At 43.2% G+C, this 27,296-nt stretch overlaps 1 protein-coding gene across 1 annotated transcript; it reads right to left on the reverse strand.

The window, feature by feature from the left end:
* Positions 1-634: 634 nt before the first annotated feature.
* Positions 635-22,290, reverse strand: LOC135559422 (glucagon-like peptide 2 receptor). Its single transcript, XM_064993573.1, has 13 exons — positions 22,180-22,290; positions 12,277-12,364; positions 11,952-12,056; positions 11,650-11,771; positions 11,405-11,511; positions 10,890-11,046; positions 9,544-9,703; positions 9,379-9,439; positions 9,146-9,212; positions 1,712-1,800; positions 1,484-1,622; positions 1,238-1,279; positions 635-1,133 (listed from the first exon to the last, which is right to left on the reverse strand). The coding sequence occupies exons 1-13, from the start codon at positions 22,288-22,290 to the stop codon at positions 765-767; spliced, it is 1,617 nt and encodes a 538-aa protein (XP_064849645.1). The 3' UTR covers positions 635-764.
* Between the last annotated feature and the right edge of the window lie 5,006 nt (positions 22,291-27,296).

Consider the following 27,296-nt stretch of genomic DNA (forward strand, 5'->3'; position numbering starts at 1 on the left):
CTTTTTTCCATCTACGTAACATTGCAAAAATCTGAAACTTTCTGTCCAAAAATTATGCAGAAAAAGAATCCATGCTTTTGTTACTTCTAGGTTAGACTACTACAGTGTAGTCTGAGTGTAGTCTGGCCCAGGAGTGTGAAGGTTAAAGGAAAGGCTCTGGAGCAACGAACTGCCCTTGCTGTCTCTGCCTGGCCGGTTCCCCTCTTTCCACGGGGATTCTCTGCCTCTAACCATATTACAGGGGCTGAGTCACTGGCTCATGCCGTCCTTAGGACCATGCCTCAGGACTACCTGGCATGATGACTCCTTGCTGTCCCCAGTCCACCTGGCCATGCTGCTGCTCCAGTTTCAACTGTTCTGCCTGCGGCTATGGAATCCTGACCTGTTCACCGGACATGCTACCCGTCCCAGACCTATTATTTGACCATGCTGGTCATTTATGAACATTTGAACATCTTGGCCATGTTCTGTTATAATCTTCACCTGGCACAGCCAGAAGAGGACTGGCCACCCCTCATAGCCTGGTTCCTCTCTAGGTTTCTTCCTAGGTTTTGGCCTTTCTAGGGAGTTTTTCCTAGCCAAGGTGCTTCAACACCTCCATTGCTTGCTGTTTGGGGTTTTAGGCTGGGTTTCTGTACAGCACTTTGAGTTATCAGCTGATATACGAAGCGCTATATAAATAAATTAGATTTGATTAGATTTTTTGATTTGATAAGGAAACGAGCCCCCGTAACAGTTCATAGCAGTCTGGAGAGAAAAGGAGGTCAGAACTCGCTCTCCTCCAGTATGTCCTCCATCGTCTCTCCCAGCGTCATCTCTCCGTCACTACCTGACAAACTCTTCCTGGTGTGGAACTCCAATCCTCCCATTTCTCTCCCCCTTCCTCTCCACCCTGCCACCGCCCCTCCTTCTCCCCCTCCTCCGTCCCCCTGCCAGGCCACCTGCAGCAGGTGTGAGTGTGTGGCAGGCCCACCCTCCTCCTCCTCATATGATTTGTTTTGATGGGAGCGTCGGCCTCTGGACCACTTCCAGAGGTGTTTGAGGGGCGCATCCCGGTAGTCAATACAGGGCGTGACCTGGAAGTGGTTCGTAAACCGGAAGAGCTGCCAGTGCTTCTTCAGCTCCGCCTGGAACTGGAGAAAATAGATTTATGTTGGTGTTTAATTTATTTATTATTTCCCATTATGATTTGTTAGCCTAACACTTAAGACAACAGGACATTTAACTGGATAGCTACCTCTCCATTGGCGAAGCAGTACAGCACAGAAACCAGGAATCCCTGAGGTATGACAGTGATTGGCATTTACTCTACTGGCTCATTTTCCAATGCATTTCTTTATCAGGACTAATTTCTCCCACTAAATGTTGTTCTCAATGGGATCTCGGTGCTTTCTTTTCTATCCTCAACAGGAACATAAATCAATGGAAACATAACGAAACGTTGTTCTTGTTGTGACATGCGGCCATTGTTCTGAGCTCTCACCTGAAAGGAGCTGAGGGTGAGGTTGATGACGTTCCTGGCATAGCGGGTGTTTCCCTCCACACACTCGTCAATCAGGAGAGTGAAAACCACCTCGTGGATTCCCAGTAAAGGGATCAGGACTAGTGTAGCCCTGGCCAAGCTTAGAGGAAAGGAAAGGCGTTATGGCATTCAGACAGTACTGGGGTTTTACTCCTGTAACAGATCAGTCACCCTTTTGAGAAACAGTACCTGTATCGGTAGTCTGTGAATCTCACTTGGTCTGCTTTTAACTTTGAGAGCAGCAGCATTAGTATTTTGATGAATATGTAGAAAATAACCTGCAACACAAATCAATAAAAAAACATTTCTGTAAAACAGTAAGACATGTCCAGGTTTTTAGTCTGGTGTGTCAAAACGATGTCTTTAAAGAACAGAAACCCCATCTTATTGTCATCAGTGCACCCTAACCATTCTGCCCTATAGATATGCTTATAACCACATATGACAACCACTACTCTGGCTGAAGTCTATGTCACTTGGTCTCTACTGTCTACTGATCTTACAGACATCCCAAAATCAGTGTGAAATCAGTGAGAAATCACTGGGACGCTGAGGAGAACTGATGCCCCCAGTGTGTCAGTCTATATGGTTTGATGGATGATTTATCATTGTGTTATGATCTGAGGTATCAGTCCCCCTCCCCTGCCCATAGACGAGCACACGCACTGCACTTGTCCTGGAGAAGCTTCCCGGCGCCAAACAGTAGTGTCGAAGCGGATCCCTTTTGAGTTGCACTAGTCATCTCACGGTCAGGAACATGGAAGGCTTCAATTTGTTAGTAGGCCTAAGACGTAGATGTCAGCAGCAGGATAAACTCCAATCACAGGTAAAGACTAGTTAGTTAGCTATCCTGTTGAAACAATCTGATTCACACAATCTACATTCGTTTTCAGCTGATAGCTCGCCCCTATTTGCTCTCTCTTTGAGCAGAAGGCTATAAGCTTGCTTGCAATGGGGTTTTGCAGAAAATAAAGGCCTATGCTAAAATATATATATATTAATAATAATAATGAAAAACAATAAATACACTGAGTATACCGAACATTAGGAACACCTTCCTGATATGGAGCTGCTCATAGAACAGTGGCAATATGTTGGGACATGGACTCTGCAAGGTGTTGAATGCGTTCCACATGGATGCTGGCTCATGTTGACTCCAATGCTTCCCACAGTTGTGTCAAGATGGCTGGATTTCCTTTGGGTGGTGGACCATCCTTTTAAAACCTAGCAGTGTTGCAGTTCTTGACACCTGTACACCTGGCACCTACTGCTATACCCCATTCAAAGGCACTTCAGTATTTTGTCTTGCCCATTGACAATCTGAATGACACGCAATCCATATGTCAATTGTCTCGTAAAAGTCCTTCTTTAACCTGTCTCCTCCCCTTCATCTACACTGATTGAAGTGGATTTAACAAGTGACATTGCTTTCACCTGGATTCACCTGGTCAGTCTATTAAAACCTTCCCTAACCAGAAACCATGGACGTACCACCGCATTTAATCATGGTACCACTGCATTTAATCATGGCAAGGTGACTGGAAACATGGCCGAATACAAACAGTGTAGTTATTCCCTCCGTAAGGCAATAAAACAAGCAAAGCGTCAGTATAGAAACAAAGTGGAGTCGCAATTCAACGGCTCAAACAAGAGATGCATGTGGCAGGGTCTACAGACAATCACGGATTACAAAAAGAAAACCAGCCCCGTTGCGGAGATCAACATCTTGCTCCCAGACAAATTAAACAACTTCTTTGCGTGCTTTGAGGACAATACAGTGCCACTGACACGGCCACTACCAAAGTAAAATATTTAAACTTGTTAACCCTCGCAATGATCCCGGCCAAGATGGCATCCCAGTCCTCAGACCAGCTGGTTGGTGTGTTTATGGACATATCCAATCAACCCCTATCCCAATATGCTGTCCCCAAATGCATCAAGATGGCCACCATTGTTTCTGTTCCCAAGAAAGCAAAGGTAACTGAACTAAAGGAGGAGGTGAGGGCCCGCGGAGTGTGGTGTCAGGAAAATAACCTCTCATTCAATGTCAGCAAAACAAAAGAGATGATCATGGACTTCAGGAAAAAGCAAAGGGAGCACCCCCCTATCCACATTGACGAGACAGTAGTGGAGAAGGTGGAACGTTTGAAGTTCCTCTGTGTACATATCACTGACAAACGGAAATGGTTCACCCACACAAACAGTGTGGTGATGAAGGCGCAACAGCACCTCTTCAACCTCAGTAGGCTGAAAAAATGTGGCTTGTCACCGAAAACCCTCACTAACTTGTACAGGTGCACAATTGAGAGCATCCTGTCGGGCTGTATCACCGTCTGGTACGGCAATTGCACCGCCCACAAGCGCAGGGCTCTCCAGAGGATGGTGCGGTCTGCACAACGCATCACCGGGGGCAAATGACCTGCCCTCCAGGACACCTACAACACCCAATGTCACAGGAAAGCAAAAAAGATCATCAAGGACAATAACCACCCGAGCCACTACATGTTCACCACGCTTCCATCCAGAAGGCAAGGTCAGTACAGGTGCATCAAAGCTGGGACAGACAGATTGAAAGGCAAAAATTTGGACACACCTACTCATTCAAGGGTTTTTCTTTATTTGTACTGTTTTATAGAATAATAGTGGACATCAAAACTATGAAATAACACATATGGAATCCTGTAGAAAGCTAAAATGTGTTAAACAAATCAAAATATATTTTATATTTCAGATTCTTCAAAGTAGCCACCCTTTGCCTTGGATGACAGCTTCTCTCAACCAGCTTCATGAGGTAGTCACCAGGAATGCATTTCAATTAACAGTTGTGCCTTGTTAAAAGTTAGTTTGTGGAATGTCTTTCCTTCTTAATCAGTTTGAAGGATAGCCCTATTTGGTAAAAGACCGTATCATGGCAAGAACAGCTCAAATGATCACATTTCAGGATGCACACAGAGGAAGCGGATAGTACGGTTCTCAGAATATGTTTTATAACAAAGAGGCAGGTAAAGGGCAGGCTGAGGGCAGGCAGAGGTTCGTAGGCAGTCAATCAGGGACAGAACGGCAGGCAGGCTCAGGGTCAGGACAGGCAGAAAGGTCAAAACCAGGAAGACAAAAAAAAAAAAAACTGCATAACAGGAGAAATGGGAAAACCGCTGATAAGACCTGACAAAACAAGACGAAATGGCAACAGTGCCCCCCTGCCACCTAACGTCCCATCTGAGCACATACAGTTGAAGTCTGAAGTTTATATACTCCTGAGCCAAATACATTTCAACTCAGTTTTTCACAATTCATGAAATGTAAAATCACTGTTTCAGTTAGGATCACCATTTTTTAAAAGAATATAAAATGTCAGAATAATAGTAGAGAGAATGATTTATTTCAGCTTTTAGTTCTTTCAACACATTCCCAGTGGGTCAGAAGTTTACATACACTTAATTAGTATTTGATAGCATTGTCTTCCACAAGCTTCCCATTTTCTATTTTCTATAGGGATGAGGTCAAGGCTTGTGATGGCCACTCCAATACCTTGACTTTGTTGTCCTTGCAAGCCTCCCCCTTTTTCCTACAAACATAATGATGGTAATTATGGCCAAACAGTTCTATTTTTGTTTCATCAGACCAGAGGACATTTCACCAAAAAGTATGATCTTTGTCCCCATGTGCAGTTGCAAACCGTAGTTTGGCTTTTTTATGCCAGTTTTGGAGCAGCGGCTTCTTCCTTGCTGAGTGGCCTTTCAGGATATAGGACTCGTTTTACTGTGGATATAGATACTTTTGTACTTGTTTCCTCCAACAACTTCACAAGGTCCTTTGCTGTTTGCACCTGATTTGATTTGCTTTGCACGTTTCGCACTAAAATACATTAATTTCTAGGAGACAGAACGCTTATCCTTCCTAAGCGGTATGATGGCTGAGTGGTCCTGTGGTGTTTATACTTGCGTACTGTTGTTTGTACAGATGAGCGTGTTACCTTCAGGCAATTGGAAATTGCTCCCAAGGATGAACCAGGTTCTTGGCTGTTTTCTTTTGATTATCCTATGATGTCAAGCACAAAGGCACTGAGTTTGAAGGTAGGCCTTGAAAGTAGGCAACTTAGTGTATGTAAACTTCTGACCCACTGGAATTGTGACACAGTGAAATAAGTGAAATTATCTGTCTGAAAACAATTGTTCGAAAAATGACTTGTGGCATGTACAAAGTAGATATCCTAACCGACTTGCTAAAAATATAGTTTGTTAAAACCTGTTGCGACTCTAGGGGCAGTATTTTAGTTTTTGGATAAAAAACGTTCCCGTTTTAAACAAGATATTTTGTCACGAAAAGATGCTCGACTATGCATATAATTGACAGCTTTTGATAGAAAACACTCGGACGTTTCCAAAACTGCAAAGATGTTGTCTGTGAGTGCAACAGAACTGATGTTACAGGCGAAACCTTCATGCCAATGACTCCTTATATGGCTGTGAATGAGCTACGAATGAGCTTACGTTTTCTACGTATTCCCCAAGGTGTCTACAGCATTGTGGCGTCTTTTTACGCATTTATGTTGAAGAATAGCTGTAAGGGACCATATTGAGCAAGTGGTCACATGATGGCTCCCACAGAAACTTTTGAGTAAAGTACTGAGGTAGCCATTTTTCCAATCGCTTCTTATGAGAAACCAATTGTCCTGACGGATATATTATCGAATAGATATGTGAAAAACAGCTTGAGGATTGATTCTAAACAACGTTTGCCATGTTTCTGTCGATATTATGGAGCTAATTTGGAAAAAAGTTTGGCGTTGTAGTGACCGTTTTCCGGTCGATTTCTCAGCCAAACGTGAAGAACAAACGGGAGCTATTTCGCCTACAAAAAACAATATTTTTGGAAAATAGGAACATTTGCTATCTAACTGGGAGTCTCCTGAGTGAAAACATCCGAAGTTCTTCAAAGGTAAATTATTTAATTTGATTGCTTTTCTTATTTTCATGAAAATGTTGCCTGCTGCCAGCAGAGCCTAGCATAGCATTATGCCATGATAAACTTACACAAATGCTTGTCTAGCGTTGGCTGTAAAGCATATTTTGAAAATCTGAGATGACAGTGTGATTAACAAAAGGCTAAGCTGTGTCTCAATATATTTCATTTGTGATTTTCATGAATAGGAAGATTTTCTAGGAAGATGTATGTACGCTGCATTATGGAAATTAGTTTGAGGCTATGATTATGCTCCCGGGTCCGGGTTTGAGAGTCACAAAAACAAGAAATTTGTGAAGTGGTTGAAGAACGAGTTTTAATGACTCCAATGTAAGTGTATGTAAACTTCCGACTTCAACTGTACCTGGTTGACCGGGGTGTTGGCGGTCGGGCCATAACCCTCCCAGTCTACCAGGTACTGGAATCCCCTGCCCTGAGGTCAAACACTTAGAAGGTGCCTCGCTGTGTATGCTAAATAGCCACCGATAAGACGGGAGACAGGAGTGGGCCTGGAAACAGGAGAGAAAAGGCTGTGAGACAGAGGTTTAATTCTAGACACATGGAAAGGGGAATGTATACGGAGGGTGCAGGGCAACAGAAGATGAACAGCAGTGTGGCTAAGGACTTTAGAGATGGGAAAGGGCCAATTAAGCGAAAGCGAGAGACCAGTGGCCGAGCAGGGAAGGGGATTCAGGGCATACTCCACCCACACAAGTTTCTGGCTTCAGGTGGTGGGGTTGGCCGAGAAGAGGCACCAAGAGTTGTCTTCAGGTCCTGAATGGCATGCTCCGACTGGCCGTTAGATTGAGGATGAAACCCCGAGGACAGGCTGGCCGATGACCCAATGATGTTGCAGAAAGCGTTCCAGAATCAGCACGAGATATGAGGACCACAATTGGAGACTATGTTAACTGGAAGTCCATGGATTCAGAAGACTTACCATGAGCTGAGCTGTCTCCTTGGGTGACTTGGGAAGGGGGATGAAGTGGGCAGCTTTGGAAAACCTATCCACCATTGTAAGGATGGTGGTGTTGCCATCAGATGGAGGGAGACCAGTGACAAAGTTCAGGGATATATGGGACCAGGGGTGATGAGGAACAGGGAGTGGTTGAAGGAGGCCAGGCCGGAGCTTGCTACAGAGTCTTATTCTGAGCACACACCATGCATGCGGCGATGAATGTCAGAAAACATAGTGGGCCACCAAAAACTTTGTCGGAGGAAGGCCAGGGTATGGGCTGGAGCCGGGGTGGCAGGTTAGATTCAAGTAATGAGCCCATTCCAGGACCAGGGACCAGACAGAATCCGGGATGAACAACCGTTCAGCCGGGCCCCTCGAGCCTAAACAGGAGGTAGGGAGGATGGTCTCTGGGTCAGGCGGAGTAGCAGCGGAGCTATGCAAGCGAGAGAGGGCTTCACATTCTTGGACTCAGGGCGGTAGGAGATGGTGGAATTGAAACGAGTGAACACAGCCCAACGAGCCTGCCTTGAATTGAGGCACTTGGCAGTGCAGAGATATTCCAGATTCTTATGGTGAGTCCACACTAGGAATGGATGTTCCTCCTTTTTTAGCCAGTGACTCCATTCCTCGAACGTCATAGTTCCTCTCCGCGGGATTAAGACGATGGTTAAGGAAAACGTAGAGATACAGCTTTTGGTCCTGGGCAGAATGCTGGGACAGGACTGTCCGCACTCCAATCTCTGAGGCGTTGACCTCCACCATGAACAGACAGGATTGAGGCGGGATGGATTAAGATGGGGGTTGTAGTGAACCGATGCTTGAGATCTGAAAATGCCCGGTCAGCAGCTGGAAATCATGTGAACGGAACATTGGGTGAGGTGAGTGCAGAGAGGGGGGAAGTCAGGGTGTTGTAGATCTGTATGAAGCAGCGGTATAAATTAGCATATCCTAGGAAACATTGCAGCTGCACTCTGAATGTGGTTTGGGGCCACTACACCACCACTCTCACCTTCCTTCCGATTATCCATGATGGAACATGTTGAACAGGGATCCCGGGTTCCAGGCACTCGCTGCGGCTAAAGTGCGAAAGTCTACCACACTATGGGAGTCTTGACGCAATTGAAGTAGCTTCCGCCTCTCTCTCTTTTTTAACCTTTATTTAACCAGGCAAGTCAGTTAAGAACAAATTCTCATTTTCAATGACAGCCTAGGAACAGTGGGTTAACTGCCTGTTCAGGGGCAGAATGACAGATTTGTACCTTGTCAGCTCAGGGGTTTGAACTTGCAACCTTCCGGTTACTAGTCCAACGCTCTAACCACTAGGCTACCCTGCCGCCCCAAGAGTGTGCAAAGCTGTCATCAAGGCAAAGGGTGACTTTGAAGAATCAAAAAAATATCAAATATAATACTGTTTTTGTTACTACATGATTCCATATGTGTTATTTCATAGTTTTGATATCTTCACTATTATTCTACAATATAGAAATTAGTAAAATAAAGAAAAACCCTTGCATGAGTAGCTGTGTCCAAACCTTTGACTGGTACTGTATATATACACACTCATTTGGCTTAATTAGCTTTGAATGTTAGAAAATTAAGCCAACATATGTTTTTTTGTGTTGTTTTTTTTGGGAGGGGGGGGGTTCACTTTCAGCACCTTTCTCTCCAAGGTCCGTGCACGGCCCTGGTTGGCTGCTACTCACCAACACAGATACAGTGATCGGACCTCTTATTATCCACCAGATCCATCTATCCTGATTGGCCCAGCACCTTAGGACAGAAGATATTCAAACCAGCTTTAGGCGTAGAGTATCAGCCAATAGCATAGACGTATTGGGTAATTACACAGATCACTACTGATTGATTACTTTATGCGAAAAGCCTGAAATTTGATCAGAAGTGTTGAAATGAGAGGAAATGCTCCCAAAATACTTACCCTTCATTTTCAAATAAAACTTTGGTAACTGTCCATGGCACCACAAACACGAATGGAGTACCTTTAGGAAGAACAAAGAGTATTTTGTTGCCGTAGTTGTTAATATATATTCATTAGAGCCTTAACCTAGCCAATGAACATGTCTTTGAAACATTAGAACCTGACCCCAGCCAATGAGCATGTATCTCTTGAGCAGCCGTCTCTTGGTGAGGACGGCGGTGAAGAGGAGAGTGTGGAGGAAGATGGCTTCCACCAGGAGCCAGAAGTAGTTACAGGCTACAAAATACTCCATGGACATCCGGGAGGCCTTACATACCATCGCTATCTACAGGAAGAGGAGAGACTATTCAATATAAGAAATGACACTGCCTTGTAAATATATACATTACACTGCCTTGTTAAATATATACATTACACTGCCTTGTTAAATATATACATTACACTGCCTTGTTAAATATATACATTACACTGCCTTGTTAAATATATACGTTACACTGCCTTGTTAAATATATATATTACACTGCCTTGTTAAATATATACATTACACTGCCTTGTTAAATATATATATTACACTGCCTTGTTAAAAATATATACATTACACTGCCTTAACTATATACATTGCAATGCCCTAACTATTTACATTGCAATGCCTTAACTATATACATTAAACTGCTTTGTTAAATATATACATTACACTGCCTTGTAAAATGTAAATTATACTGCAGAAATACAGTGTAGACATTGTTAATGTTGTAAATGACTATTGTAGCTGGAAAAGGCAGATGTTTTTATGGAATATCTACATAGGTGTACAGAGGCCCATTATCAGCAACCATCACTCCTGTGTTCCAATGGCACATTGTGTTAGCTAATCCAAGTTTATAATTTTAAAAGGCTATTTGATCATTAGAAAACCCTTTTGCAATTATGTTAGCAAAGCTGAAAACTGTTGTACTGTTTAAATAAGCAATAAAACTGCCCTTCTTTAGACTAGTTGAGAATCTGTAGCATCAGCATTTGTGGGTTTGATTACAGGCTCAAAATTGCCAGAAACAAAGACTTTCTTCTGAAACTCGTCAGTCTATTCTTGTTCTGAGTAATGAAGGCTATTCCATGTGAGATATTGCCAAGAAACTGAAGATCGCGTACAATGCTGTGTACTACACCCTTCACTATTTAATGAAACAGCCAGTTGAGGACTTGTGAGGTGTCTGTTTCTCAGACTAGACACTCTAATATACTTGTCCTCTTGCTCAGTTGTGCACCGGGGCCTCTCACTCCTCTTTCTATTCTGGTTAGAGATAGTTTGCACTGTTCTGTGAAGGGAGTAGTACACATCGTTGTACGAGATCTTCAGTTTCTTGGCAATTTCTCGTACGGAATAGCCTTCATTTCTCAGAACAAGAATAGACTGACGAGTTTCAGAAGAAAGTTATTTTTTGAGCTTATATCATAAGAAATAAATATTCTGAAGGTAATTTCTAATTAAATACTCTGCAGGAGATGAATACCACTGAGTTGGAGTATGAGTTCCACCCTGGGTCGTCAATGGGTAGCTTGGTGTACATGACATGTAAAACGATCTCCTTTATGAAAACGGCTATGGCTCTCATCATGAACGACACAAACAGATTCATGTGGATGTAGTTCCTCGTACAGTGGAGCTTCCTGGAAGAGACAGAGGTTGGCATTGACTCAAAACCACCACTGACTATTTAGCGTGGAAGTTGATTTTGTTATTATGTGATTAAGATAAGTGCCCAGTACATAGGCAATCCAACGTAGTTGTTATAATGTAATTTATAGTGATCGACAACATCTGGGATCTTGTTATTCTACCTCCCCTGATATCCATTACATATTATACACTGACATTCAACACTGACTAGTGGGTTTGAATTGATGCCGTGACTAAGGAGAATGTCATTCATTTGCAATCATGTCATCGCCCAACCGTAGTAGAATTCATCACATAACCATCATCAACATGTGTCTAAGCTGTTGATGCTGACCCCTTGACGCTGACCTGAGAATGCCCATGAGGAGAGTGGCCAGAGAGAGGGAGAAGAGGGACAGAGCGTAGCCGACAATGGAGATAACCCTCAGTGCTCCTTGGCGAAACACCTCATTCTCCTGGAAAACAACAGACAAACAAAAGTAAAAGAGGTGACCTTTGACCTCGATGGAACGTTCTGCTTTTCATCTGGATTTATGTTTGACAATTCAGTTACAAGGCCTTTTCCAAAGGTTTCCTCACAGCCTTTCCCTCACCTCGGCTTCAAAGAAACGTTTCTCATTGCATTCTCTCTGGTCCCGCCAGGCTTCCGAAGAATTCTCCTGGAGTCGCCAGCTCCCATTGGACAGACACTGCCTGTACACACTCCTGGAGTCATCTGGGTCAGGAAAAGGAGAGGAACCAATAGATTGGTTATGGAGAGATGTGCTCACAAGCTAACCGTTTTTGGAAGATAGGTTTAACTTTCTACTTTGGTAGAAGTGGTATTATGTCATGTTGCGCCATGACGTGACATAATGGATATGGAACGTGTGTGAGACGAAGCCTGGAGACTCACCCTCTGTGACCCAGGGGAGGTAAGAAGGACAGGGCACTGACACGTTACCAGGAGCTGAGTGGGGCCAACACACAAATAGGTCAACCGTCCCATTACAGTAGGTTCCTGAAAGGACAAACCAGGAGTAAAGAGGCAAACTGAAAAGTACATGATTCAAAAAGTGCTACTGCTTATCTCAAAATTATTTCAAACTTCAAATGAATTTCCATACAGATTAATTGCAGCACTGACAGTCTGGCTGCAGTACAACTACAATACACATTGTAGCAGAAACATGCTACAATGATACATGCAAGTGGCTAGGGCCAAAAACAAAACTGCTCACCAGTTCCTGAGAAGGAGCTTTCTGCTAAAATCCTGGTGCAGTTCTCCCTATATTCATTCCTTTTAGAGATCAACTCTTTAAGCGTCAGCTTCATGGCATCAGCTAATGGGGGATCCTAATGAAAATACAACACAATCAATCACAGAACCACCACCTTTCATGTCAAATAGGAAAATCCAAAAAGAATAGTCCATGATAAACTATTAATGTTTACCACCCCAGGGCCCCAACAATGTGTCAGGAAGACAGAGGGGTATGTGGTTGGAGTGAGAGTCCACAAGATGGCAGTGTTTGAGTAGAATTCACGCTGAGGTATTGAACTGCTCAACCTCAATCGTCTTAGGAGTCTGTTTAGGCAATTTCACAAGCCTCGGGCTCAATTCAATCCGTGTCGCCGAATTTCAGCGCTATCTCGCAATTGAAATGTACAGGTAATTTCCGATTGAGCAGCAACAACAAGATTTCCAGGGTGAAAAGGTCCATTGCAGCCATTTTTATCTCAATATCAAATTATTTCTGGGTAAAAATGAAGTACCTTACTGTGATTGTAAAAACAAAAAAAGCTTCTTGGCAAAGACAAATCATTTTGCCAGGACTGTCTGTCTGGGAGTGGTCTGAATGAGGAAGGGTAGCTGTTATTGGCAGAGAGGTTTGAAACGTTCCTTAATGGCTATCACCTAATTTATCACCTGGTGACCTAAACTCCACCCCTCGAAAACAGGATACAATGAATTCAGGCGGTCTTTTCAAACAGCTCTTACAATAAAAAGTCATGATTATAATTTTCACAATTTCACAGCAGAATTCCAACCTCAGTGTGGAAATGTATATAAAACATAGGAAATCATGTTTTTCACTGAACTGGGACTTTAACTGTGAATGCAGTCTCCGCGAACACGCTGAACTTCGGTGATATACGGATTGAATCGAGCCCATAATATCATGTGGTCTATACTACTAGAAGTAAATATACCGGTATCATTTACTCTGAGGGGAGAAATAAAGTTCAGAGATTTAACCAGCAGTGCCTCAGTTAGGCTGCATTTACACAGGCAGCCCAATTCAGATATTTCATCAATTATGTGCTTATCTGTTACCCATCTGTTTTTTTCAGCAACAACATAAAAACACATAAAATATGATCTTATAACTTCCAATTTATACCGCTTCCATATGGCTGCCCAATTCAGATATTTAACCAGATTAATTGGTCTTTTTCGACCAATTAGATCAAATCATTTGCCAATAATTGGGGAAATAAGTAATTTCATTGCACATGAGCTGTCGTTGCCACGACAACCACCCCAGAATGTAAAGCAACAGAGATGGGAAATGTGTGTGCTCCTTCAGATGCTACATCAATCTGATACAGGTCACATGTAAAACTATGTGTGGACAGTCAGAAAAAAAAGATTGGAAATTATTTTTTTTATTTATTTATTTATTTTACCTTTATTTTACTAGGCAAGTCAGTTAAGAACAAATTCTTATTTTCAATGACGGCCTAGGAACAGTGGGTTAACTGCCTGTTCAGTGGCAGAATGACAGATTTGTACCTTGTCAGCTCGGGGATTTGAACTAGTCCAACGCTCTAACCACTAGGCTACCCTGCCGCCCCAGAATTAAAAAGGAAGGAAATCAGATTTGGGTTCTTACCTGCATGTTCATGATCTTGGTCCAAAACGTAAGATATCTTAACACAAGCTTGGGCAGTGTTCTTTTTACCCCCTTTTTCTCCCAGATTTCGTTATTATGATTTTGTCTCATCGCTGCAACTCCCCAACTGGCTTGAGAGAGGCGAACATGGAGTCATGCGTCCTCCGAAACATGACCCGCCAAGCTCCGCTTCTTACCATCTGCTAGTTTAACCCAGAAGCCAGCTGCACCAATGTGTCGAAAGAAAAACACAGTTCAACTGATGCCCAAGTCAGACTGCTGGCACCAGACACACCACAAAGAGTCGATAGAGTGCGATGAGCCAAGTAAAGCACACCCCGACCAGACCCTCCACTAACTAAGACAAAGCTGGGCCAATTATGCATCGAACTCCAGGCTGTAGTGATGCCGCAACACTGCGATGCAGTGCGTTGGACTACTGCGCCGCTCGGGAGGCCCGACCTTCTCTTCTAATTCTAGTGAAAGATCAACCCGTCTCTTCTCATTATAGTGACAGACCAACCCATTTCTTCTGATTCTAGTGAAAGACCAAACCTTCTCTTCTGATTTTAGTTACGGACCAACCCTTCTGATTCTAGTGACATACCAATCTTTCTAATTCAAGTGACAAACCAAACCCGTATCTTCTAATTCTAATGACAGACCAACCATTCTAATTTTAATGGCATACCAACCCCTCTTTTCTGATTCTAGAGACATATCCACTCTTCTCCTCTGATTCTAGTGACAGATCAACCCACCCCTTCTGATTCTGGAGACAGACCAACCCTTCTGATTCTAGCGACAGACCAACTCTTCTCCTCTGATTCTAGTCACTTACCAACTTCTGATCTTAGTGACAGACCAACCCTTCTGATTCTATTGACAGACCAACCCTTCTCTTCTGATTCTAATGACAGACCAACCCTTCTGATTCTATTGACATACCAACCCTTCTCTTCTGATTCTGGTGACAGACCAACCCTCCTCTTCTGATTCTAGAGACAAACCAAACCTTCCGATTCTAGTGACATGCCAACTCCTCTCATCTGATTGTAGTGACAGACCAACCCTCCTCTTCTGATTCTAGTGACAGACCAACTCTTCTCATCTGATTCTAGTGACAGACCAACCCTCCTCTTCTGATCTAGTGACAGACCAACTCTTCTCATCTGATTCTAGTGACAGACCAACCCTCCTCTTCTGATTCTAGAGACAAACCAAACCTTCTGATTCTAATGACATACCAACTCTTCTCATCTGATTCTAGTGACTTACCAACCCTTCTGATCCTAGTGACAGACCAACCCTTCTGATTCTAGTGACATACCAACCCTTCTCCTCTGATTCTAGTGACAGACCAACCCTTCTCTCCCAATTCTAGTGACTTACCAACCCATTTGATTCTAGTGACATACTAATCCTTCTTTTCTGATTCTAGTGACAGACCAACTCTTCTGATCCTAGTGACATACCAACCCTTCTGATCCCAGTGACAGACCAACACTTCTAATTCTAGTGACAGACCAACCCTTCACTTCTGATGCTAGTGACAGACCAACCCTTCGCTTCTGATTCTAGTGACAGGCCAACCCTTCTGATTCTAGTGACAGACCAACCCTTCAGATTCTAGTAACATACTAACCCTACTGATTCTAGTGCCATACCAACTCTTCTCTTATGATTCTAGTGACAGACCAACCCTTCTGATCTGACTCTAGTGACAGACCAACCCTTCTGATTCTAGTGACAGACCAACCCTTCTGATTCTAGCAACAGACCAACCCTTCTCTTCCAATTCTAGTGACAGACCAAACAGTCTCTTTTGATTCTAGTGACAGACCAACCATTCTGATTATAGCAACAGACCAACCATTCTGATTCTAGCAACAGACCAACCCTTCTCTTCTGATTCTAGTGACAGACCAACCCATCTGATTCTGGTGACATACCAACGCTTTTGATTCTAGGGACAGACCAACCCTTCTCATCTGATTCTAGTGACAGACCAACCCTTCTCTTCTGATTCTGGTGACAGGCCAACCCTTCCGATTCTAGTGACAGGCCAACCATTCTGATTCTAGTGACAGACCAACCCTTTTGATTCTAGAGACAAACCAATCCTTATCTTCTGATTCTAGTGACAGACCAACCCTTCTCTTCTGATTCTAGTGACATACCAACGCTTTTGATTCTAGGGACAGACCAACCCTTCTCTTCTGATTCTAGTGACAGACCAACCCTTCTCTTCTGATTCTAGTGACAGGCCAACCCTTCCGATTCTAGTGACAGGCCAACCATTCTGATTCTAGTGACAGACCAACACTTCTCTTCTGATTCTAGTGACATACCAACACTTTTGATTCTAGGGACAGACCAACACTTCTCATCTGATTCTAGTGTCAGACCAACCCTTCTCTTCTGATTCTAGTGACAGACCAACCCTTCTCTTCTGATTCTAGTGACAGAACAGCCCTTCTCTTCTGATTCTAGTGTCAGACCAACCCTTCTCTTCTGATTATAGTGACAGACCAACCCTTCTCTTCCCTTTTAAAGGTAAACAGAGAATCAAAGTTTCCTGTTTAGAATCTGTCGTTCCACGGGTGGTGTGTAATACCATCCAATGGATTCTATTTCTATGTGTGGTACTCTATCTCTGACTAACATTCCCTGCCTTGCCTTCACTCTCCAGTAGGGATACATATCTCAATCTTGAGCTGTGTATCCTCCCTGTGCCTGTCCACCTGTTCCTCTATCCTATAAGAGCTCTCTGAATGTCTAACTCTTCAATGACCCACTCTATTCCCCTACACACCACCACCTGTTCCTCTGTCTGATAAGAGCTCCCTGATGGTCTAACACTTCAATTACCCATTCTATCTCTTACCATCATGTTGTCTGTCTCCTACCACCAGGTTGTCTGTTTCCTACCACCAGGTTGTCTATCTCTTACCATCATGTTGTCTGTCTCCTACCACCAGGTTGTCTGTTTCCTACCATCATGTTGTCTGTTTCCTACCACCAGGTTGTCTGTTTCCTTCCACCAGGTTGTCTGTCTCCTACCACCAGGTTGTCTGTTTCCTACCACCAGGTTGTCTGTCTCCTACCACCAGGTTGTCTGTCTCCTACCACCAGGTTGTCTGTCTCCTACCACCAGGTTGTCTGTCTCCTACCACCAGGTTGTCTGTCACCTACCACCAGGTTGTCTGTCTCCTACCACCAGGTTGTCTGTCTCCTACCACCAGGTTGTCTGTCACCTACCACCAGGTTGTCTGTCTCCTACCACCAGGTTGTCTGTCTCCTACCACCAGGTTGTCTGTCTCCTACCACCAGGTTGTCTGTCACCTACCACCAGGTTGTCTGTCTCCTACCACCAGGTTGTCTGTCTCCTACCACCAGGTTGTCTGTCTCCTACCACCAGGTTGTCTGTCACCTACCACCAGGTTTTCTATCTCTTACCATCATGTTGTCTGTCTCCTACCACCAGGTTGTCTGTCTCCTACCACCAGGTTGTCTGTCTCCTACCACCAGGTTGTCTGTCTCCTACCACCAGGTTGTCTGTCTCCTACCACCAGGTTGTCTGTCTCCTACCACCAGGTTGTCTGTCTCCTACCACCAGGTTGTCTGTCACCTACCACCAGGTTGTCTATCTCTTACCATCATGTTGTCTATCTCTTACCATCATGTTGTCTGTCTCCTACCACCAGGTTGTCTGTTTCCTACCACCAGGTTGTCTGTTTCCTACCACCAGGTTGTCTATCTCTTACCATCATGTTGTCTATCTCTTACCATCATGTTGTCTGTCTCCTACCACCAGGTTGTCTGTCTCCTACCACCAGGTTGTCTGTCTCCTACCATCAGGTTGTCTGTCACCTACCACCAGGTTGTCTATCTCTTACCATCATGTTGTCTGTCTCCTACCACCAGGTTGTCTGTTTCCTACCACCAGGTTGTCTGTTTCCTACCACCAGGTTGTCTATCTCTTACCATCATGTTGTCTATCTCTTACCATCATGTTGTCTGTCTCCTACCACCAGGTTGTCTGTCTCCTACCACCAGGTTGTCTGTTTCCTACCATCAGGTTGTCTATCTCTTACCATCATGTTGTCTGTCTCCTACCACCAGGTTGTCTGTCTCCTACCACCAGGTTGTCTGTTTCCTACCATCAGGTTGTCTATCTCTTACCATCATGTTGTCTATCTCTTACCATCATGTTGTCTGTCTCCTACCACCAGGTTGTCTGTTTCCTACCACCAGGTTGTCTATCTCTTACCATCATGTTGTCTATCTCTTACCATCATGTTGTCTGTCTCCTACCACCAGGTTGTCTGTTTCCTACCATCAGGTTGTCTGTTTCCTACCATCAGGTTGTCTGTCACCTACCACCAGGTTGTCTGTTTCCTACCACCAGGTTGTCTGTTTCCTACCACCAGGTTGTCTGTTTCCTACCACCAGGTTGTCTGTTTCCTACCACCAGGTTGTCTGTTTCCTACCACCAGGTTGTCTGTCACCTACCACCAGGTTGTCTGTTTCCTACCACCAGGTTGTCTGTTTCCTACCACCAGGTTGTCTGTCTACTACCATCAGGTTGTCTGTTTCCTACCACCGGGTTGTCTGTTTCCTACCACCAGGTTGTCTGTCTCCTATCATCAGGTTGTAGTGAGGGTAGTGAGGTCTGCACAACGCATCACCGGGGGCAAACTACCTGCCCTCCAGGACACCTACACCACCCAATGTCACAGGAAGGCCATAAAGATAATCAAGGACAACAACCACCCGAGCCACTGCCTGTTCACCCCACTATCATCCAGAAGGCGAGGTCAGTACAGGTGCATCAAAGCTGGGACCAAGAGACAGAAAAACAACTTCTATCTCAAGGCCATCAGACGGTTAAACAGCCACCACTAACATTGAGTGGCTGCTGCCAACACACTGACTCAACTCCAGCCACTTTAACAATGGGAATTGATGGGAAATGATGTAAAATATATCACTAGACACTTTAAACAATGCTACCTAATATAATGTTTACATACCCTACATTATTCATCTCATATGTATATGTATATACTGTACTCTATATCATCTACTGCATCTTTATGTAATACATGTATCACTAGCCACTTTAACTATGCCACTTTGTTCACATACTCATCTCATATGTATATACTGTACTCAATACCATCTACTGTACCTTGCCTATGCCGTTCTGTACCATCACTCATTCATATATCGTTATGTACATATTCTTTATCCTCTTACATTGTGTCTATAAGGTAGTAGTTTTGGAATTGTTAGCTAGATTACTTGTTGGTTATTACTGCATTGTCGGAACTAGAAGCACAAGCATTTCGCTACACTCATTAACATCTGCTAACCATGTGTATGTGACAAATAAAAATTTATTTGATTTGATTTGTTTCCTACCACCAGGTTGTCTGTTTCCTACCATCAGGTTGTCTGTCTCCTACCATCAGGTTGTCTGTTTCCTACCACCAGGTTGTCTGTTTGTCTCCTACCACCAGGTTGTCTGTTTCCTACCACCAGGTTCTCTGTCTCCTACCATCAGGTTGTCTGTCTGTCTCCTACCACCAGGTTGTCTGTTTCCTACCACCAGGTTCTCTGTCTCCTACCATCAGGTTGTCTGTCTGTCTCCTACCACCAGGTTGTCTGTTTCCTACCACCAGGTTCTCTGTCTCCTACCACCAGGTTGTCTGTTTCCTACCATCAGGTTGTCTGTCTCCTACCATCAGGTTGTCTGTCTCCTACCATCAGGTTGTCTGTCTCCTACCACCAGGTTGTCTGTCTCCTACCATCAGGTTGTCTGTCTCCTACCACCAGGTTGTCTGTTTCCTACCACCAGGTTGTCTGTCTCCTACCATCAGGTTGTCTGTTTCCTACCATCAGGTTGTCTGTCTCCTACCATCAGGTTGTCTGTTTCCTACCATCAGGTTGTCTGTCTCCTACCATCAGGTTGTCTGTCTCCTACCATCATGTTGTCTGTTTCCTACCACCAGGTTGTCTGTCTCCTACCACCAGGTTGTCTGTCTCCTACCATCAGGTTGTCTGTTTCCTACCACCAGGTTGTCTGTTTCCTACCACCAGGTTGTCTGTCTCCTACCACCAGGTTGTCTGTCTCCTACCACCAGGTTGTCTGTTTCCTACCATCAGGTTGTCTGTTTCCTACCACCAGGTTGTCTGTTTCCTACCACCAGGTTGTCTGTTTCCTACCACCAGGTTGTCTGTCTCCTATCATCAGGTTGTTTGTCTCTTCTCATCAGGTTGTCTGGACAGCAGATATCACAGACGAGAGAGAGAGTTTGTGTCGGTCTCTACTTTTATCTGGGGTGAAAAGAAAATACATGGGCTCGCTCTCCTCTACCTTATAGAAATAGGATTTAAAATCCACAAGACACTTAAGGATTCTGAGCTTAACTCAGTTATAGATTTGGAGAGAGTGCTGATGTAATTTAGGAACCTGGGAGTCAAATGTGAGATATCTCTATTTTTGTAAACAAATGTTTCATTTTGGAGTTAGAAGGTTGGTCGCAACATGGCAAATCGTTGTGGAAATCTGTTACAGCTAAAGTCGACTACAAAATCCACAATGCAATGCTCTCTCTATGGGCTGGTTTGTTAGTTAGCTAGCCAGCTAGCAAACGTAGCTACACACAATAATACCAAAGGCAATATCAGCATGTAGTAGCTAGTTAGCTGTAAATTGGCCTAAACAAACTGCACTATCAATTTAGGTGTATACAGTCTCACCATGTTCAACATGCAGTTTGATGTGCCTCACAGAGTGGAGCCTAACATTTGCAACTGCAGATATACATTTTGAGGCAATGGGAAACATTGCCCATTCTAAGTCAATGGGCCGCCCGGTGCATATTAGGCAATTCTGGGACAAGGAGCGCTCCCCTTCAAGGAGGGAATGGGAGTCTATTGGGCGTCAGCTCAAAAACCCAACATTAGCACGGATTTCATCAACAAGAAATACATTACAAATACAATATTACAAATATTTTCCTATATGTAGTATCGTATAGCGTTGGAATCGGAACATTACGTACTTTTGATGAAAATAGGCACGTTTCTCGACATATAACCTGACTTTGAGAAGGGATTGCGTGATGATTAGCTTAGCAACCGTGTGACGCAGCATGACAACGTGAACGTGATTGGCCGACCGCCTGCTGGATGGGGCGTTATACCTTCCTCCATTCATTGGATTCTTATCTCCTTTCTGTAATATCTCTGACAATGGCACCATGCAATGCAGCCTGGACTAAAGAGAGACAAATAGGAAAAATGTAATAGACCCTCTGTTAAAGAAAACATTTCTTGAGGTAGGAATATCACAAAAATATGATCAATGGCTCATTCAAGAGAAGACAACCTATTGCGTTATGACATCGGCCGGTATTGTATTCTGACATGTATGATAGATGCTTTAACTATCTAAAACTCATATTCCTATACACTTATAGTGTAGTGAGAGAGACTTTATCACAGTGCTACGTCATAGCGGACAGATCTTTGCCTGCTTGAACGCCAATAACTCAGATACACATGAAAACATGAAATGACCCAGGGAATCGATATAACATCACTCAGAGATGCACAGAAACAACACAACATTGAAAATGGGTGAACATTTCCTTTAAGGGATGTATTTACAGTAAAACAGAGTTTTAGGAGTTACCCTGATAGAATCATGCTTTGCCTGCTGCATTCTACTGCAGGTGCTGTATACTGTAAGTCCGTTTCTGGCTGCTCCGGTATATTTTGTGTGCGACAGCAGATTTTGTGATAATATTCATGTCTGGAGTGATATTTATGGCCATATGTTTGCCATGCCATACAATCCAGTACATTATCATATAGCCACGTTGCTAAGCAACTCCCGTGTTCTTGCCCATCCCAGTTGCATACCTGTACAAAATGTATTAAATACCACAAATTCAGGGCTTATCATCTCACCGAGTCAGTAAGATAGTTTATGGGTTTTACAGTCCAACAGTAGCAACTCATCCTCTCACCTAAATCAGATAGTGGATAAACTGAAAACTATGTTTCTCTGTTGTCAGATTGGATTATTTGTGAGATTACTTTTTTTTTTACAGAATACTATTATTGCCATATTTTACAGAACATCTATATGGATATTTTTTTACTGGCCCTTCTTTGAGAGCTGACAGAGGAAACAAGTAGGACGAGTTGTTAGAGAGATGTTACATCCCAAACTGGTGACCATTTTACCTGCAGACTGGAGAGGAGCAGTAGGAGTAAGGGAGAGACTGTGGTACTCCCTTGTGCCCACCCTCCTCTGTGCCAGGCTGGTCGTAGCATGGGCATGGCACTTTGTTTACATACACGCTGGGTGGCACTTCCTGGATCCGCCTGCCATCGATGCCTTCTTCACAGTCGTCCTTGTCTTAGGTCTATACATACACTCCATACACTCCACATGGACACAAGCCTTTTTCCAAAAGCAGTGTCCTCTCTTCTATGTAGGCTCCTCTTGCAACGGTGGGTTTTTCAGCTAAAGATTGATTTGTGATTTGTTCAGGTTAATCTCTTTAAAACTGCCTGGTAGAAATGGAGCCTGCTTCTCTCCTGTTTAGGATCTGAGTTTCACTTCTTTTAGTTGTGGTTGATATTCTGAAGGTTAATCTTTCCTTAAAACCTCAATGTTTTGGGCGTTAAAGGTGGTATTCTCTTGATTGACAGGTGTTTTGTTAAGATATCCAGTCACTTCTTCGTTTCTTTGAGGCTTTCAACGGCAATCCTTTTCCAGATGTGATCAGTCTAGTAAAGCTCTCTACATCTCTCCTAGTTTTAGTATTTCATAAAGTTGTCCTTTGTCCAAAATCAAGTGAGTTAGTAAAGTTGTCCTCTTGATCTAGATCACGTGAGTTAGTAAAGTTGTCCTCTGTCCCTCAGGTGTATAGTTAAGTTATCATCGGCTTCTTTGTATTTGATAGAGACTGTCTCCTGCGGGGGTTCCGTTGTCTCCCTGGTGACCTGAAAGCGACAGAGTGTCTGTGGCTCCTCACCCATCAGCCTGCCCCTCCCCCTTCTCCGCCCGGCATTCTCCCAGCCAATCAAGATAAGACAAGGGAGAGCTATTTTAACTTTGTAGTCCAGGAGGAGAACGCACACACTGACGTGAATGAATGCATGCAAACTCAAACACCTACGCCCACACAAACATCCCATACACACACAAACACATTCGTGGTAAAGCGTGCAATGTTGATCCTTGTATGGGGCTACAGGGTCAGTGACAGTTTTATGTGGGTGGTTAACTCACAGTAAGAGGGCCTCATCAACCGTATTTGATACTAATGGGATCTCTGTGTGGTCCAGTGGATCTACAAACGCACTACAGGAGCTGCAGTGGCCATGTCCAAACACACAGCATAGATTAGCAGCCAAGGTAACATGTGGTGCTACTGTTGGTACAGACAAAATGATACAACATGTGGACTCAAATCAACTTAGTCCAAATTGTATTACTTTGTATTTTTAACAAAAATAAATAGGAATTTATATACAAATGTGTTGCGAAATCTATTAACTAGCCTGCTAATATTGTTGCAATTGCTAAGTCTAGGGGTCTTAGGCCTAGTTAACTGGTCTGTCACCTGATTGGATGTGTGCATTAATATGAGAAGTAAACGTACATGACTGCATGTAGCGTTCCCAGGAGACAGCCACCTTACCTTGTTTCAGGGCTCTGTCTCTCTTGATCTCGTGCTCGGCCAGCACAAACTGATTATTGTTGTTCAATTGTACTGCTGGCATGAGTTACTTGATGTGGCATAGATTTCCATGTAGTCATGGCTCTATGTACTGCAGTACACCTCCCATAGACTTTTCTGTACTTGGGGACTGTGAAGAGACCTCTGGTGGCATGTCTTGTGGGGTATGCATGGGTGTCAGATCTGTGTGCCAGTAGTTCAAACAGACAGCTCTTTACATTCAACATGTCAATATCTCTCATAAATACAAGTAGTGATGAAGTCAATCTCTCCTCCACTTTGAGCCAGGAGAGATTGACATGCATATTATTAATGTTAGCTCTCTGTGTATATCCAAGGGCCAGCCGTGTTGCCCTGTTCTGAGCCAATTGCAATTTTCCTAAGTCCCTCTTTGCGGCACCTGACCACACGACTGAACAGTAGTCCAGGTGAGACAAAACTAGGGCCTGTAGGACCTGCCTTGTTGAAAGCGCTGTTAAGAATGCAGAGCAGCTCTTTATTTTAGACAGACTTCTCCCCATCTTAGCTACTGTTGTATCAATATGTTTTGACCATGGCAGTTTATATTCCAGGGTTACTCCATGCAGTTTAGCCTCCTCAACTTGCTCAATTTTCACATTATTCATTACAAGATTTAGGTTAGGTTTGGGGTTCAGTGAATTATTTTTCCCAAATCAAATGCTTTTAGTTTTTTTGCTTTAAATATTTAGGACTAACTTATTCCTTGCCGCCCATTCTGAGACTAACTGCAGCTCTTTGCACCTCGCCAACAGCCAATAAAATTTCAGGGCGCCAAATTCAAAACAACAGAAATCTCATAATTAAAATTCCTCAAACATATAAGTATTATATACATTTTAAAGAAAATCTTCTCATAAATCCAGCCACAGTGTCTGATTTCAAAAAGTCTTTACGGCGAAAGCACCCCTTGCGATTATGTTAGGTCAGCACCTAACCACAGAAAAACATACGGCCATTTTCCATAGAAGGAGAGGTGTCACAAAAGACAGAAATAGCATTAAAATGAATCACCGACCTTTGATGATCTTCATCGGATGGCACTCCCAGGAGTCCATGTTAGACAATAAAAATGTGTTTTGCTCGATAAAGTTAATCTTTATGTCCATAAACCTCATTTGAAATTGGTGTGTTATGTTCAGAAATGCATTGTCTCAAACAAACATCCGGTGAAAGTGCAGAGAGCCACATCAAATTACAGAAATACTCATAATAAACATTGATAAAAGATACAAGTGTTATACATAGGATTATAGATACATTTCTCCGCTGTGTCGGATTTCAAAAAGGCTTTACGGCGAAAGCACACCTTGTGATTATGTTAGGTCAGCACCTAGCCACAGAAAACATACAGCCATTTTCCAAAGAAGGAGAGGTGTCACAAAAGTCAGAAATAGCGTTATGAATACTCACTTACCTTTGACGATCTTCATCGGAATGCACTCCCAGTAATCCCAGTTCCACAATAAATGTTTGTTTTGTTCGATAAACTCCATAATTTATGGCCAAATACCTCATTTTTGTTCGCGCATTTAGCCCAGTAATCCAAATGCACAATGTGCGATCACTTAGTTCAGACGAAAAGTCAAAAAGGTTATATTACAGTTCGTAGAAACATGTCAAACAATGTTTAGAATCCATCTTTAGGATGTTTTTATCATATAACTTCTATAATGTTTCAACCGGACAAATCCTTTGTCTTTAGAAATTAAATGGAATGCAGCTCGCTCTCACGGCCGCGTGCCTGATTTAGCTCATTGTATTATGCCAGACCTCTTACTCAAACAGCTCTTATTCGCTCCCCCTTCATAGTAGAAGTCTCAAACAAGGTTCTAAAGACTGTTGACATCTAGTGGAATCCTTAGGAAGTGCAATATGACCCCTGTATATTGGATAGGCAAAGACTTGAAAACCTATAAACCTCAGATTTCCCACTTCCTGGAAAGATTTCTTCTCAGGTTTTTGCCTGCCATATGAGTTCTGTTATACTCACAGTTTTAGAAATTCAGAGTGTTTTCTATCCACATCTAGTAATTATATCCATAATCTAGCTTTTGGGTCTGAGTAGCAGGCAGTTTACTCTGGGAACCTTACTCTGGGCTACTCAATACTGCCCCCCAGTCCCAAAGAAGTTAAGTGTTGCTGTCATTTCAGTCGCTGTGGTAGCTGACGTGTATAGTGTTGAGTCATCCACATACATAGACACTGGATTTACTGAAAGCCTGTGGCATGGCGTTAGTAAAGTTGCTCTTACCTTGCTAATTACCATTGACTTAAGTTATTGATGTAACCTACCAGCTAGATCAATTAACATATTTTTTTCCTCATTGTAATATTAAACGGTGGTCACAAACTCACACTTCGCTAATGTTGTTTATAGCTTTAAAATTAGTATCCCATACCTCAAGTATTTGGGGATGGTAGTTTTCTAGCGAAGTAACTGTCTTTCACTTTTCCTTTTCTTCTTGTTTCAGAGAAAGCATATACACCATCTTAAGAAGTATAGAGAACTAGTGGCAAACACACTGAAGAGAAAACTCCCCTAAAACTCCCTCCACCATCAAGCAGAGCACATTACTGAAGACAGTGTCTCAAAAATCCATCGACAAAGCTGTGGTGAAGTATGTGATCCAAGGGCTCCAACCATTCGCTGTTGTAGAACAAGAACCATTCAGAGAGTTTGTCCAGGATCTGCAGCCTAACTCAAATATCTTATCAAGGCCCACACTGCGCTCCAGGATTGATGAAGCCTCCAAGGAATGAAGAAGAAGGTGACTGAGGCCATGAGAGGATTTGACCACATCAGTGAATCTTACAAAAAAAGTGTCCCGTTCAACATTCAGCAAGTGCGAACCATTTTGGAACTAATGTGGAAGATCCACAATTGCAGCCGATACGGTTGAAGATGCTTGCGACCTCCAGATTCTGCGCTTGAATGCTACAAGGTTGAACTCCTGGTTCATGGCTGTAGAAGGATTGTCAAAGACAAAGAGAGTTCTGTGCACAAACTTTGAGGTTCCAATATGACTAAGGATTATGGAGTATTTTGTCATTTAAGGTCTTGAATGTTGTCTAAATCTGTTGCAGTGTTTCCTGACTCTTTGCTTGGGGACTAGTAACTGTTTCACATGTTGTAGCCATAGATCATTGATCAATTTAGTCAACTACTCATCAAGCCATTGATTACTGTAGTTAAATCAGGTGAAATGGTTAGTGGTCCCCTTTGTATAGGGTTAGGAAACACAATATTATTATATATATTTTTTTTTTCATAGGTTGAATCCAGCTGAACTCGCCTTCCTCACAGAGTATGCTGCCACCATGAGCCCAGTCGCAAAGGCCATCAACATCCTGTAGGCTATAACCAATGTCCAGATGGGGTGGCTACTTCCAACTATCAACCTGCTGATCACAAAACTTGACTGAATAAAGTTGTCCCTGAATTACTGTGAGCCTCTGGTGGATGCATTACAACTGGGACTGAAGAAGAGCTTCAGCCACGTGTTTCACGACCCTGAGCTGATCGCAGCTTCTCCCCAAATTCAAAACAATGTGGACAAAGGATGAATCCACCATCAG

The sequence above is a fragment of the Oncorhynchus masou genome, chromosome 18 (assembly GCF_036934945.1).
Source record: "Oncorhynchus masou masou isolate Uvic2021 chromosome 18, UVic_Omas_1.1, whole genome shotgun sequence".
Classification (NCBI taxonomy): Eukaryota; Metazoa; Chordata; class Actinopteri; order Salmoniformes; family Salmonidae; genus Oncorhynchus; species Oncorhynchus masou.